Here is a 15,029-nt window from a genome sequence, read left to right on the forward strand (position 1 = left end):
GAAACTAGCGACTAGCTGAAAACTAGCGACCAACTGAAACTAGCGACTAGCCGAAACTTGCGAACCAGGCGGAAACTAACGACCAACCGGAAACTAGCGACCAACCGGAAACTAGCGACTAGCGAACTCCTCTCCCTCCTCTCCCTCCTCTCCCTCCTCTTTCCTCCTGCAGGACTGGGCTTTAGGTTGCGGTTCTTGTTCTTCATTGTTCTCCTTTATTTCATCCACCAGATAATTTTAAATGGCAGGTGACTCCATGTATATTATGACATCAGAGATCCAGAGACACAACAAACAACAGGTGGAGAAAAATAGACCACCACAGGAAACAGCACAGACACGGAACACTTCAGAACCTTCACCACTTCTCTAGAATCTTTTCTCTCATGAGTGCATCACAAAATTCACACAAATCACCATAAACCTTTTTATTAGAAATAAACATTTATTTGAAAGAAGCATAAAATGATACAATCTGAATACAATAAATTAAAATAAATATAAAAATAACTATAAAAAGTTGTTATTGTTTAAATGAAAGAATAATGTTTCCTACGCCACTGCACACGTCAGCACTGCACGTGTCATATTCAGACTGTAACCTCCAGAAAGACGCAATATTTATTTATTTATATTTCCAGACAAAAACAGGCTTAACATTGAATTGATCTTCAACACATTCATTTAAGTCTTAAATCAGCTGGTGTGAGGTGATGTGAGCTGGTTTGAGCTGGTGTGAGGTGATGTGAGCTGATGTGAGCTGGTGTGAGGTGATGTGAGGTGATGTGAGCTGGTGTGAGGTGATGTGAGGTGATGTGAGGTGATGTGAGGTGATGTGAGGTGATGTGAGGTGATGGGAGCTGGTGTGAGGTGATGGGAGCTGGTGTGAGGTGATGGGAGCTGGTGTGAGGTGATGGGAGCTGGTGTGAGGTGATGGGAGCTGGTGTGAGGTGATGTGGGGTCATTTCTGTTTGGTGTAAACTGGTGTACAGTCAGTTTAAGAGTGTGTAGTGTAAAAGTGTACAGATTTGAGGGTGAAGATCGGTGAGGAACTCCGACTGTGTGCTGCTTGGTCTGCTGGGGTTCTGGATCTGGATCAGAAGTTTGAGTGATGACAGGGAATGGGTCTGAATGTAACGTCTTTGTTTTCCTCCAGCAGGAGATCGTAACGACACATTGGTCTGAAACAGAAAACACACACACACACACACACACACACACACAGAATAAACACACACACACACACAGAATAAACACACATCGTAATTAACATGGATGTCTGTGTGTGTGTGTGTGTGTGTGTGTGTGTGTGTGTGTGTGTGTGTGTGTGTGTGTGTAAACCTCAGTCCTTTCTTCAGTGGAGTCAGGCGGAAGCGGAGAATGCGGAGTTTATAGCGAGGTGCCAGGACGTTTGAAGTCACGTACTTCAGTGTGATTTTCTCCACAGAATTAACATCTCGCTCGAACTGCGCAAATAACGTGGTCTTGGTGAACTGCTGGAACTGAAACGACTTACTGAGAAGGAACCGAAACAATTAATATTACTGTGATCTGTCTATACTGTATACAGGGTGTGTGTGTGTGTGTGTGTGTGTGTGTGTCTATTTGTGTATTTGTTCAGACTCACTGGTTAATCTGAGTCTGTATCTCCTGTGTGCTGTTCTGTAGTGTGATGGTGATGGTGCCCCATCGCACCTCCAAGTTCCAGCTTACGATCTCCACCTGATATCCACTTTCTGTAGTAAAACCCAGACGTGACTCAGCTGATACTCATGTCTAATTAATATCACAAACTTCTACACCAGGGGTCCCCAAACTATCACCCGCCCCACATTTCTTTATTTTATATGGAATGTTATGTTTGCTCGAGCTCTAGTTATTAACGTAGCCCAATTATTTATTACATTCACCCACCAATCACATGCATAAATAAGTAAATGCTTAGATTTCAATAGTAATGAAAATTTAAAAGTAAAAATCTGAAAAGTAACAGTAATAACATTCTTATACCAGGTGATAATCTGCTCGTTTATTTGTACTGTGCAGAACTAAATAATAAACTACTTCAGCATTCGGAGGCAAAATAACTACATTTAAAATCATAATAAAATCTCCACAATAACACACAGTCACTGCGGCCCGCGGCGTCTCCTGGTACAGACCCTCAGGGAAGAAACGAATGATTATGTCTCCCTCACAGAAAAATACTATAACAATAACTGCAGAAGATTCAGGTTTAGACTGTAAACATAGTTTTCAGCTCACTGCAGAATGGAGCTTCTTTGTTTGTGGTGAAAAATGTCGTCGTCTGTCCGAGTTGCAGCAGAACCTCCTTCCACTCGATCACATCGTAACCTAAAACACAAGGTGGAGTTACAGAACTGTACACAGAACACTTCAGTACATAATACTCTGCCAAAACACTGTGTTCTGATTGGATGATGATGATGATGATGATGATGATGATGATGATGATAATGATAATGATGATCCTACCAAACACTGGACAGCCAGAGGAGTTAAAGCGCTTGCAGTTTAAAACATTTTCCATCCAGAAAGTCCGAGTAATCAGAACATGGATACGCTGTGATCTGACGAGAATCATTCATCGAGTCCAAATACAGAAACACAGAGCGCTGATGATCACATTTAAAATATTTTGAACCTGGAGAGAGAGAGAGAGAGAGAGAGAGAGAGAGAGAGAGAGAGAGAGAGAGAAAAGGGGAGAGAGAGAGAGAGGGAGAGAGAGAGCGAGAGAGAGAGAGAGAGAGGGAGAGAGAGAGCGAGAGAGGGAGAGCGAGAGAGAGAGAGAGAGAGAGAGAGAGAGAGAGAGAGAGAGAGAGAGAGAGAGAGAGAAAAGGGGAGAGAGAGAGAGAGAGAGAGAGAGAAAAGGGGAGAGAGAGAGAGAGAGAGAGAGAGAGAGAGAGAGAGAGAGAGAAAAGGGGAGAGAGAGAGAGAGAGAGAGAGAGAGAGAGAGAGAGAGAGAAAAGGGGAGAGAGAGAGAGAGAGAGAGAGAGAGAAAAGGGGAGAGAGAGAGAGAGAGAGAGAGAGAGAGAGAGAGAGAGAGAGAGAGAGAGAGAGAGAAAAGGGGAGAGAGAGAGAGAGAGAGAGAGAGAGAGAGAGAGAGAGAGAGAGAGAGAGAGAGAGAGAGAGAGAGAGAGATTATTTGATGTTATATTTCTTTTCTCTTCTGGAGGATGTTGGTGATTGGACAGACCTGAGAGGATGGTCTTGGGACATCCCGGCTGATCAGATCCTCCGTTTGCGTAATAATCGATGTGTCCGAGTGAATCTCGATATCCAAACGCTAATCAATAAACCAACAGAGCTTAAATGTAAACACGTTCTGCACATTTACTAACATTTCATTTTACCAACAGTTTTCTATCCAAACAGAAGAGAAACTCACCGTCCATGTCTGTGTGCAGAGCGTCAACAAACTGAGCATCAGTCGGATCCAAGCGCTCGTCTGGAGAATTGCCCCGGAACGACGGACCGGCCGGGTCCAGAGCTGATCCAAAACATCAAGAACATCTCAGATTTTTCAGTACTCAAGGGTTTCAGTATTACTAAGGACATTCAGAGTTTCAGCACTTGATTGAAACTGTATTGTTTTAGTATTAAAGTGTTTCTGTACTCGAGTGTTTCAGGACTCGACTGTTTCAGGACTCGACTGTTTCAGGACTCGACTGTTTCAGGACTCGACTGTTTCAGGACTCGACTGTTTCAGGACTCACACTTCAGGTGTTACCTGTGTTATTTTACCTGTTATCCTACCGATGGATCCATTAAAATTTGCACCAGTGAAGCCGGAGATGTGAGCTCCTAAACTCACACCAATCATGTGAATGGAACTGAGAGGCACATTTGCTTTCTGGAACACACACACACACACACACACACACACACACACACACACACACACACACACACACACACACAGGGTAAAGTCCAGAAATAACACAGCTTATTAAACAATACCTTATCATCAATCACATGGTGTGTGTGTGTGTGTGTGTGTGTGTGTGTGTGTGTTTCACCTGTATGAATTGTGTGATTATGTCAGCGACGGGGCGTGTGTTTTTCACCACCTGGAAGTAGTTGATGTTGGTTGCTCCACGGTTCCAGTCCACTACAATGGCGTTGACGTCACTCCTGTTCAACATGGTCTCTACGATTGTGTTCATCCAGACAGGGGGGGATCCGGTGGGCCGGTAGCCATGGATGAGGAAGGTACAGGGGCGGTAAGGCTTGAAAGTGGGCGTGGCAAATGGGTCATTGTTGGAGAGCAACTTCCCACAGGTGGCGTTTTCACGTGTGTAGAGAATCAAACGAACCGTCAGAGGAGTACCGATTATAGAGTGTTTCAGATCCAGATCAGTAATCTGCTCACACTCCTCACCTACGTATACACACACACACACACACACAATGAGACATGGTCAAAGCCTACATTCTATCTTTTTCATGCTTTTTTCCTCATTAGTTTATTTGACCCCTTCATTGTTTTTCCATTATTTATTTTCTTGTAATATTCCATCCCTCTATCCTCATTTCTTTCTTTTAATTCACCTTATTTCTGTTCTTTCTTTCTTACTTTCATTTTCCTTTTTGTTGAGTATTTCACTTTCAGCCTTCTTTTATTTTTGTTTCATTCTTTCTTTTCTTGCTGTCATGAACTCATAGGAAAACTGTATTTTGCCAGCACAGGTCTCCTGTGTGTGTGTGTGTGTGTGTGTGTGTGTGTGTGTGTGTGTGTGTGTGTGTGTGTGTGTGTGTGTGTGTGTGTGTGTGTGTGTGTGTGTGTGTGTGTGTGTGGGTTGGTGGGTGTTTTTTGTTTCCCAGCTGCTTTACTGTAATTATGATGTAATGAAACACAGAAAAATCCCCCAAAACACACACACACACACACACACACACACACACACACACACACACACACACACGTGTGGTTTTGTTCTGTGAAAACATGCTGTAATACTTCATTGATCCTTCAAAGGAAAAACAGTTTATCATGTCCTGTAAGACTCCGCCCACATCTGTGTCACATTTCTAAAAAACGATCTACAGAACACGATTCATGCTTCATTCTTGTTTTTAGCGTTAAATCTGAAGCTCAGTGCAGGTTTCAACATGTTTAAGAGGAACGTCCTCAGCACCACCTGAGCAGGGCTTTTCTACCAGATCCTACCGAGGACACAGGAAGAAGTCATGGAGCTCAGATGGCTTGGTTCTGAATACATTCTGGCTTCACTACAGTTTTAAGAAGATACATAACTTAATCTTTCCTCAGCCTAGAGCCCTCAAACAGGAAGTCCTGGTGTGACTCATACATATCCAAACTTTCAAAAACATCACTGCACCAGGAGGAACTTTAGGATCATGAACTTTAGGATCATAGAGAATTCATGGTTATGGTGTGAGTGATACCAGTGTGAAAGCAGTGGAGTCTTAACTCTGATCTGAGGAACATAATGGACTGATCTGTGTGTGTGTGTGTGTGTGTGTGTGTGTGTGTGTGTGTGTGTGTGTGTGTGTGTGTGTGTGTGGCTTTACCTTTGCATATGCTGAATGATGTGATGGTCAGCGCTGTGAGTAAACAGTGGACCCTGAACATCTGAAAGACAGAAGATCCATCATGTCTATTCTTTGGGCAAAACATAAATGAGGGAAGATAGAGCTCCATCAGAACCTCAAACTGAAGGCTGAATGATGATAGAGCTCAGGCACGGTCAGATTATCTAGATCTTAAGTAATTAGTTAGTACTATGAGATCAAATCCACACAACACACATCTTCTCACCCCTCACAGTTGCTCAGGAGCCTACGAGTGGCAGCTTGGTGGTGCTGGGTCTTGAACTATTGACCACACACACACACACACACACACCCCTACCCCCAAAGACACACACACACCCCTACCCCCAAAGACACACACACACCCCTACCCCCAAAGACACACACCCCTACCCCCAAAGACACACACCCCTACCCCCAAAGACACACACCCCTACCCCCAAAAACACACACACACACCCCTACACCCCCACACACCCCTACACCCCCACACACCCCTACACCCCCACACACCCCTACACACCCACACACCCCTACACACCCCTACACACCCCTACACACACACCCACCCCTACCCCCAAACACACACCCACCCCTACACACCCCTACCCCCAAACACACACCCACCCCTACCCCCAAACACACACCCACCCCTACCCCCAAACACACACCCACCCCTACACACCCCTACCCCCAAACACACACCCACCCCTACACACCCCTACCCCCAAACACACACCCACCCCTTCCCCTACCCCCAAACACACACACACACACCCCTTCCCCTACCCCCAAACACACACACACACCCCCCTACCCCCAAACACACACACACACACCCCTACCCCCAAACACACACACACACACCCCTTCCCCTACCCCCAAACACACACACACACACCCCTTCCCCTACCCCCAAACACACACACACACACCCCTTCCCCCAAACACACACACACACCCCTACCCCCAAACACACACACACACCCCTACCTCCAAAAACACACACACACCCCTTCCTCCAAAAACACACAACACACCCCTACCCCCAAACACACACACACACCCCTACCTCCAAAAACACACCCCTACCTCCAAAAACACACACACACCCCTACCCCCAAACACACACACACACCCCTACCTCCAAAAACACACACACACCCCTTCCTCCAAAAACACACACACACACCCCTACCCCCAAACACACACACACACACCCCTACCCCCAAACACACACACACACCCCTACCTCCAAAAACACACCCCTACCTCCAAAAACACACACACACCCCTACCCCCAAAGACACACACACACATACCCCTACCTCCAAAAACACACACACACACCCCTTCCCCTACCCCCAAACACACACCCCTTCGCCTACCCCCAAACACACACACACACCCCTTCCCCCAAACACACACACACACCCCTACCTCCAAAAACACACACACACCCCTTCCTCCAAAAACACACACACACCCCTTCCTCCAAAAACACACCCCTACCTCCAAAAACACACACACACCCCTACCTCCAAAAACACACACACACCCCTACCCCCAAAGACACACACACACCCCTACCCCCAAAGACACACACACACCCCTACCCCCAAAGACACACACACACACACACACACACCCCCAAAGACACCTACACACACACACCCCCCCCAAAGACACCCCCACACACACACACACACACACCCCCAAAGACACCCCCACACACACACACACCCCCAAAGACACACCCCTACCCCCAAAGACACACACACACACACACCCCTACCCCCAAAGACACACACACACCCCTACCCCCAAAGACACACACACCCCTACCCCCAAAGACACACACACCCCTACCCCCAAAGACACACACACCCCTACCCCCAAAGACACCTACACACACACCCCCCCAAAGACACCTACACACACACCCCCCCCCAAAGACACCCCCACACACACACACACACCCCCAAAGACACACCCCTACCCCCAAAGACACACCCCTACCCCCAAAGACACACACACACACACACCCCTACCCCCAAAGACACACACACACACACACCCCTACCCCCAAAGACACACACACACACACACCCCTACCCCCAAAGACACACACACACACACCCCTACCCCCAAAGACACACACACACCCCTACCCCCAAAGACACACACACACCCCTACCCCCAAAGACACACACACCCCTACCCCCAAAGACACACACACCCCTACCCCCAAAGACACACACACACACCCCTACCCCCAAAGACACACACACACACCCCTACCCCCAAAGACACACACACACACCCCTACCCCCAAAGACACACACACACACCCCTACCCCCAAAGACACACACACACACACACCCCTACCCCCAAAGACACACACACACACACACCCCTACCCCCAAAGACACACACACACCCCTACCCCCAAAGACACACACACACACACACCCCTACCCCCAAAGACACACACACACACACACCCCTACCCCCAAAGACACACACACACACACACCCCTACCCCCAAAGACACACACACACACACACACACACCCCTACCCCCAAAGACACACACACACACACACACACACCCCTACCCCCAAAGACACACACACACACACACACACACCCCTACCCCCAAAGACACACACACACACACCCCTACCCCCAAAAACACACACACACACACACCCCTACCCCCAAAAACACACACACACACACACCCCTACCCCCAAAAACACACACACACACACACCCCTACCCCCAAAAACACACACACACACACACCCCTACCCCCAAAAACACACACACACACACACCCCTACCCCCAAAAACACACACACACACACACCCCTACCCCCAAAAACACACACACACACACACCCCTACCCCCAAAAACACACACACACACACACCCCTACCCCCAAAAACACACACACACACACACCCCTACCCCCAAAAACACACACACACACACACCCCTACCCCCAAAAACACACACACACACACACCCCTACCCCCAAAAACACACACACACACACACCCCTACCCCCAAAAACACACACACACACACCCCTACCCCCAAAAACACACACACACACACCCCTACCCCCAAAAACACACACACACACCCCTACCCCCAAAAACACACACACACCCCTACACACCCACACACCCCTACACACCCACACACCCCTACACACCCCTACCCCCAAACACACACACACACCCCTACACACCCCTACCCCCAAACACACACACGCCCCTACCCCCAAAAACACACACACACACACACACACACACACACACCCCTACCCCGAAAAACACACCCCTACACACCCACACACCCCTACACACCCCTACCCCAAACACCCACACACCCCTACACACCCCTACCCCCAAACACACACACACCCCTACACACCCCTACCCCCAAACACACACACACCCCTACACACCCCTACCCCCAAAAACACACACACACACCCCTACACACCCCTACCCCCAAAAACACACACACACACCCCTACACACCCCTACCCCCAAAAACACACACACACACACACACCCCTACCCCCAAAAACACACACACACCCCTACACACCCACACACCCCTACACACCCCTACCCCCAAACACACACACACACCCCTACACACCCCTACCCCCAAACACACACACACCCCTACCCCCAAAAACACACACACACACACACACACACACACACCCCTACCCCCAAAAACACACCCCTACACACCCACACACCCCTACACACCCCTACCCCAAACACACACACACCCCTACACACCCCTACCCCCAAAAACACACCCCTACCCCCAAACACACACACACACACCCCTTCCCCTACCCCCAAACACACACACACACACCCCTTCCCCTACACTCCCCTACCCCCAAACACACACCCCTTCCCCTACACTCCCCTACCCCCAAACACACACCCCTTCCCCTACCCCCAAACACACACACACACACCCCTTCCCCTACCCCCAAACACACACACACACACCCCTTCCCCTACCCCCAAACACACACACACACACCCCTTCCCCTACCCCCAAACACACACACACACACCCCTTCCCCTACCCCCAAACACACACACACACACCCCTTCCCCTACCCCCAAACACACACACACACACCCCTTCCCCTACCCCCAAACACACACACACACACCCCTTCCCCTACCTCCAAAAACACACACACACACACTCCTTCCCCTACCTCCAAAATCACACACACACACACTCCTTCCCCTTCCTCCAAAATCACACACACACACCCCTTCCTCCAAAATCACACACACACACCCCTTCCTCCAAAATCACACACACACACCCCTTCCTCCAAAATCACACACACACACCCCTTCCTCCAAAATCACACACACACACCCCTTCCTCCAAAATCACACACACACACCCCTTCCTCCAAAATCACACACACACACCCCTTCCTCCAAAATCACACACACACACCCCTTCCTCCAAAATCACACACACACACCCCTTCCTCCAAAATCACACACACACACCCCTTCCTCCAAAATCACACACACACACCCCTACCCCCAAACACACACACACACACCCCTACCCCCAAACACACACACACACACCCCTACCCCCAAACACACACACACACACCCCTACCCCCAAACACACACACACACACCCCTACCCCCAAACACACACACACACACCCCTACCCCCAAACACACACACACACACCCCTACCCCCAAACACACACACACACACCCCTACCCCCAAACACACACACACACACCCCTACCCCCAAACACACACACACATACCCCTACCCCCAAACACACACACACACACCCCTTCCTCCAAAAACACACACACACCCCTTCCTCCAAAAACACACACACACCCCTACCCCCAAACACACACACACACACCCCTACCCCCAAACACACACACACACACCCCTACCCCCAAACACACACACACACACCCCTACCCCCAAACACACACACACACACCCCTACCCCCAAACACACACACACACACCCCTACCCCCAAACACACACACACACACCCCTACCCCCAAACACACACACACACCCCTACCCCCAAACACACACACACACCCCTACCCCCAAACACACACACACACCCCTACCCCCAAACACACACACACACCCCTACCCCCAAAAACACACCCCTTCCTCCAAAATCACACACACACACCCCTACCCCCAAACACACACACACACACCCCTACCCCCAAACACACACACACACACCCCTACCCCCAAACACACACACACACACCCCTACCCCCAAACACACACACACACACCCCTACCCCCAAACACACACACACACACCCCTACCCCCAAACACACACACACACACCCCTACCCCCAAACACACACACACACACCCCTACCCCAAACACACACACACACCCCTACCCCAAACACACACACACACCCCTTCCTCCAAAATCACACACACACACCCCTTCCTCCAAAATCACACACACACACCCCTTCCTCCAAAATCACACACACACACCCCTTCCTCCAAAATCACACACACACACCCCTTCCTCCAAAATCACACACACACAACCCTTCCTCCAAAATCACACACACACACCCCTTCCTCCAAAATCACACACACACACCCCTTCCTCCAAAATCACACACACACACCCCTTCCTCCAAAATCACACACACACACCCCTTCCTCCAAAATCACACACACACACCCCTACCCCCAAACACACACACACACCCCTACCCCCAAACACACACACACACCCCTACCCCCAAAAACACACCCCTTCCTCCAAAATCACACACACACACCCCTACCCCCAAACACACACACACACACCCCTACCCCCAAACACACACACACACACCCCTACCCCCAAACACACACACACACACCCCTACCCCCAAACACACACACACACACCCCTACCCCCAAACACACACACACACACCCCTTCCTCCAAAATCACACACACACACCCCTTCCTCCAAAATCACACACACACACCCCTTCCTCCAAAATCACACACACACACCCCTTCCTCCAAAATCACACACACACACCCCTTCCTCCAAAATCACACACACACACCCCTTCCTCCAAAATCACACACACACACCCCTTCCTCCAAAATCACACACACACACCCCTTCCTCCAAAATCACACACACACACCCCTTCCTCCAAAATCACACACACACACCCCTTCCTCCAAAATCACACACACACACCCCTTCCTCCAAAATCACACACACACACCCCTTCCTCCAAAATCACACACACACACCCCTTCCTCCAAAATCACACACACACACCCCTTCCTCCAAAATCACACACACACACCCCTTCCTCCAAACACACACACACACCCCTACCCCCAAACACACACACACACACCCCTACCCCCAAACACACACACACACACCCCTACCCCCAAACACACACACACACACCCCTACCCCCAAACACACACACACACACCCCTTCCTCCAAAAACACACACACACCCCTTCCTCCAAAAACACACACACACCCCTTCCTCCAAACACACACACACACCCCTTCCTCCAAACACACACACACACACCCCTACCCCCAAACACACACACACACACCCCTACCCCCAAACACACACACACACACCCCTACCCCCAAACACACACACACACACCCCTACCCCCAAACACACACACACACACCCCTACCCCCAAACACACACACACACCCCTACCCCCAAACACACACACACACACCCCTACCCCCAAACACACACACACACCCCTACCTCCAAAAACACACACACACCCCTACCTCCAAAAACACACCCCTTCCTCCAAAAACACACACACACACCCCTACCCCCAAAAACACACACACACACCCCTACCCCCAAACACACACACACACCCCTACCCCCAAACACACACCCCTACCCCCAAACACACACCCCTACCCCCAAAATCACACCCCTTCCTCCAAAATCACACACACACACCCCTTCCTCCAAAATCACACACACACACCCCTTCCTCCAAAATCACACCCCTTCCTCCAAAAACACACCCCTTCCTCCAAAAACACACACACACCCCTACCCCCAAACACACACACACACACACCCCTACCCCCAAACACACACACACACACACCCCTACCCCCAAACACACACACACACACACCCCTACCCCCAAACACACACACACACACCCCTACCCCCAAACACACACACACACCCCTACCCCCAAAAACACACCCCTTCCTCCAAAAACACACACACACCCCTACCTCCAAAAACACACCCCTTCCTCCAAAAACACACACACACACCCCTACCCCCAAACACACACACACACACCCCTACCCCCAAACACACACACACACACCCCTACCCCCAAACACACACCCCTTCCTCCAAAATCACACACACACACCCCTTCCTCCAAAATCACACACACACACCCCTTCCTCCAAAATCACACACACACACACCCCTACCTCCAAAATCACACACACACACACCCCTACCTCCAAAAACACACACACACACCCCTACCTCCAAAAACACACACACACACCCCTACCTCCAAAAACACACCCCTACCCCCAAACACACACACGCACCCCTACCCCCAAACACACACACGCACCCCTACCTCCAAAAACACACACGCACCCCTACCTCCAAACACACACGCACACACCCCTACCCCCAAACACACACGCACACACCCCTACCCCCAAACACACACGCACACACCCCTACCCCCAAACACACACGCACACACCCCTACCCCCAAACACACACGCACACACCCCTACCTCCAAACACACACGCACACACCCCTACCTCCAAACACACACGCACACACCCCTACCCCCAAACACACACGCACACACCCCTACCCCCAAACACACACGCACACACCCCTACCCCCAAACACACACGCACACACCCCTACCCCCAAACACACACGCACACACCCCTACCCCCAAACACACACGCACACACCCCTACCCCCAAACACACACGCACACACCCCTACCCCCAAACACACACGCACACACCCCTACCCCCAAACACACACGCACACACCCCTACCCCCAAACACACACGCACACACCCCTACCCCCAAACACACACGCACACACCCCTACCCCCAAACACACACACACACCCCTACCCCCAAACACACACACACACCCCTACCCCCAAACACACACACACACCCCTACCTCCAAACACACACACACACCCCTACCTCCAAACACACACACACACCCCTACCTCCAAACACACACACACACCCCTACCTCCAAACACACACACACACCCCTACCTCCAAAAACACACGCACACCCCCCTACCTCCAAACACACACGCACACACCCCTACCCCCAAACACACACGCACACACCCCTACCCCCAAACACACACCCCTACCTCCAAAAACAAAAACACACCCCTACCCCCAAACACACACGCACACACCCCTACCCCCAAACACACACGCACACACCCCTACCCCCAAACACACACGCACACACCCCTACCCCCAAACACACACGCACACACCCCTACCCCCAAACACACACGCACACACCCCTACCCCCAAACACACACCCCTACCTCCAAAAACAAAAACACACCCCTACCTCCAAAAACACACCCCTACCTCCAAAAACACACCCCTACCTCCAAAAACACACCCCTACCTCCAAAAACAAAAACACACCCCTACCTCCAAAAACAAAAACACACCCCTACCTCCAAAAACAAAAACACACCCCTACCTCCAAAAACAAAAACACACCCCTACCTCCAAAAACAAAAACACACCCCTACCTCCAAACACACACACACACCCCTACCTCCAAACACACACACACACACCCCTACCCCCAAACACACACACACCCCCCTACCCCCAAACACACACACACCCCCCTACCCCCAAACACACACACACCCCCCTACCTCCAAAAACAAAAACACACCCCTACCTCCAAAAACACACCCCTACCTCCAAAAACACACCCCTACCTCCAAAAACAAAAACACACCCCTACCTCCAAAAACAAAAACACACCCCTACCTCCAAAAACAAAAACACACCCCTACCTCCAAAAACAAAAACACACCCCTACCTCCAAAAACAAAAACACACCCCTACCTCCAAACACACACACACCCCCCTACCCCCAAACACACACACACCCCCCTACCTCCAAAAACAAAAACACACCCCTACCTCCAAAAACACACCCCTACCTCCAAAAACAAAAACACACCCCTACCTCCAAAAACAAAAACACACCCCTACCTCCAAAAACAAAAACACACCCCTACCTCCAAACACACACGCACACCCCTACCTCCA

The 15,029-nt window shown here is 50.5% G+C and overlaps 1 protein-coding gene across 1 annotated transcript in view; it reads right to left on the bottom strand.

Annotated features, from left to right (window-relative positions):
* Positions 1-819: 819 nt before the first annotated feature.
* The window catches only part of lipia (lipase, member Ia), a 17,981-nt gene continuing 3,771 nt past the window's right edge, over positions 820-15,029 (bottom strand). The window contains 11 exon segments of the mRNA XM_083565529.1: positions 820-1,181; positions 1,342-1,515; positions 1,628-1,736; positions 2,266-2,355; positions 2,497-2,536; positions 2,538-2,665; positions 3,218-3,307; positions 3,410-3,511; positions 3,766-3,874; positions 4,041-4,402; positions 5,557-5,617. Coding sequence (XP_083421655.1) covers positions 1,097-1,181; positions 1,342-1,515; positions 1,628-1,736; positions 2,266-2,355; positions 2,497-2,536; positions 2,538-2,665; positions 3,218-3,307; positions 3,410-3,511; positions 3,766-3,874; positions 4,041-4,402; positions 5,557-5,617 — 1,350 coding nt within the window. The 3' untranslated portion in view covers positions 820-1,096.

This window comes from Silurus aristotelis, assembly GCF_946808225.1.
Source record: "Silurus aristotelis genome assembly, chromosome: 16".
Lineage (NCBI taxonomy): Eukaryota > Metazoa > Chordata > Actinopteri > Siluriformes > Siluridae > Silurus > Silurus aristotelis.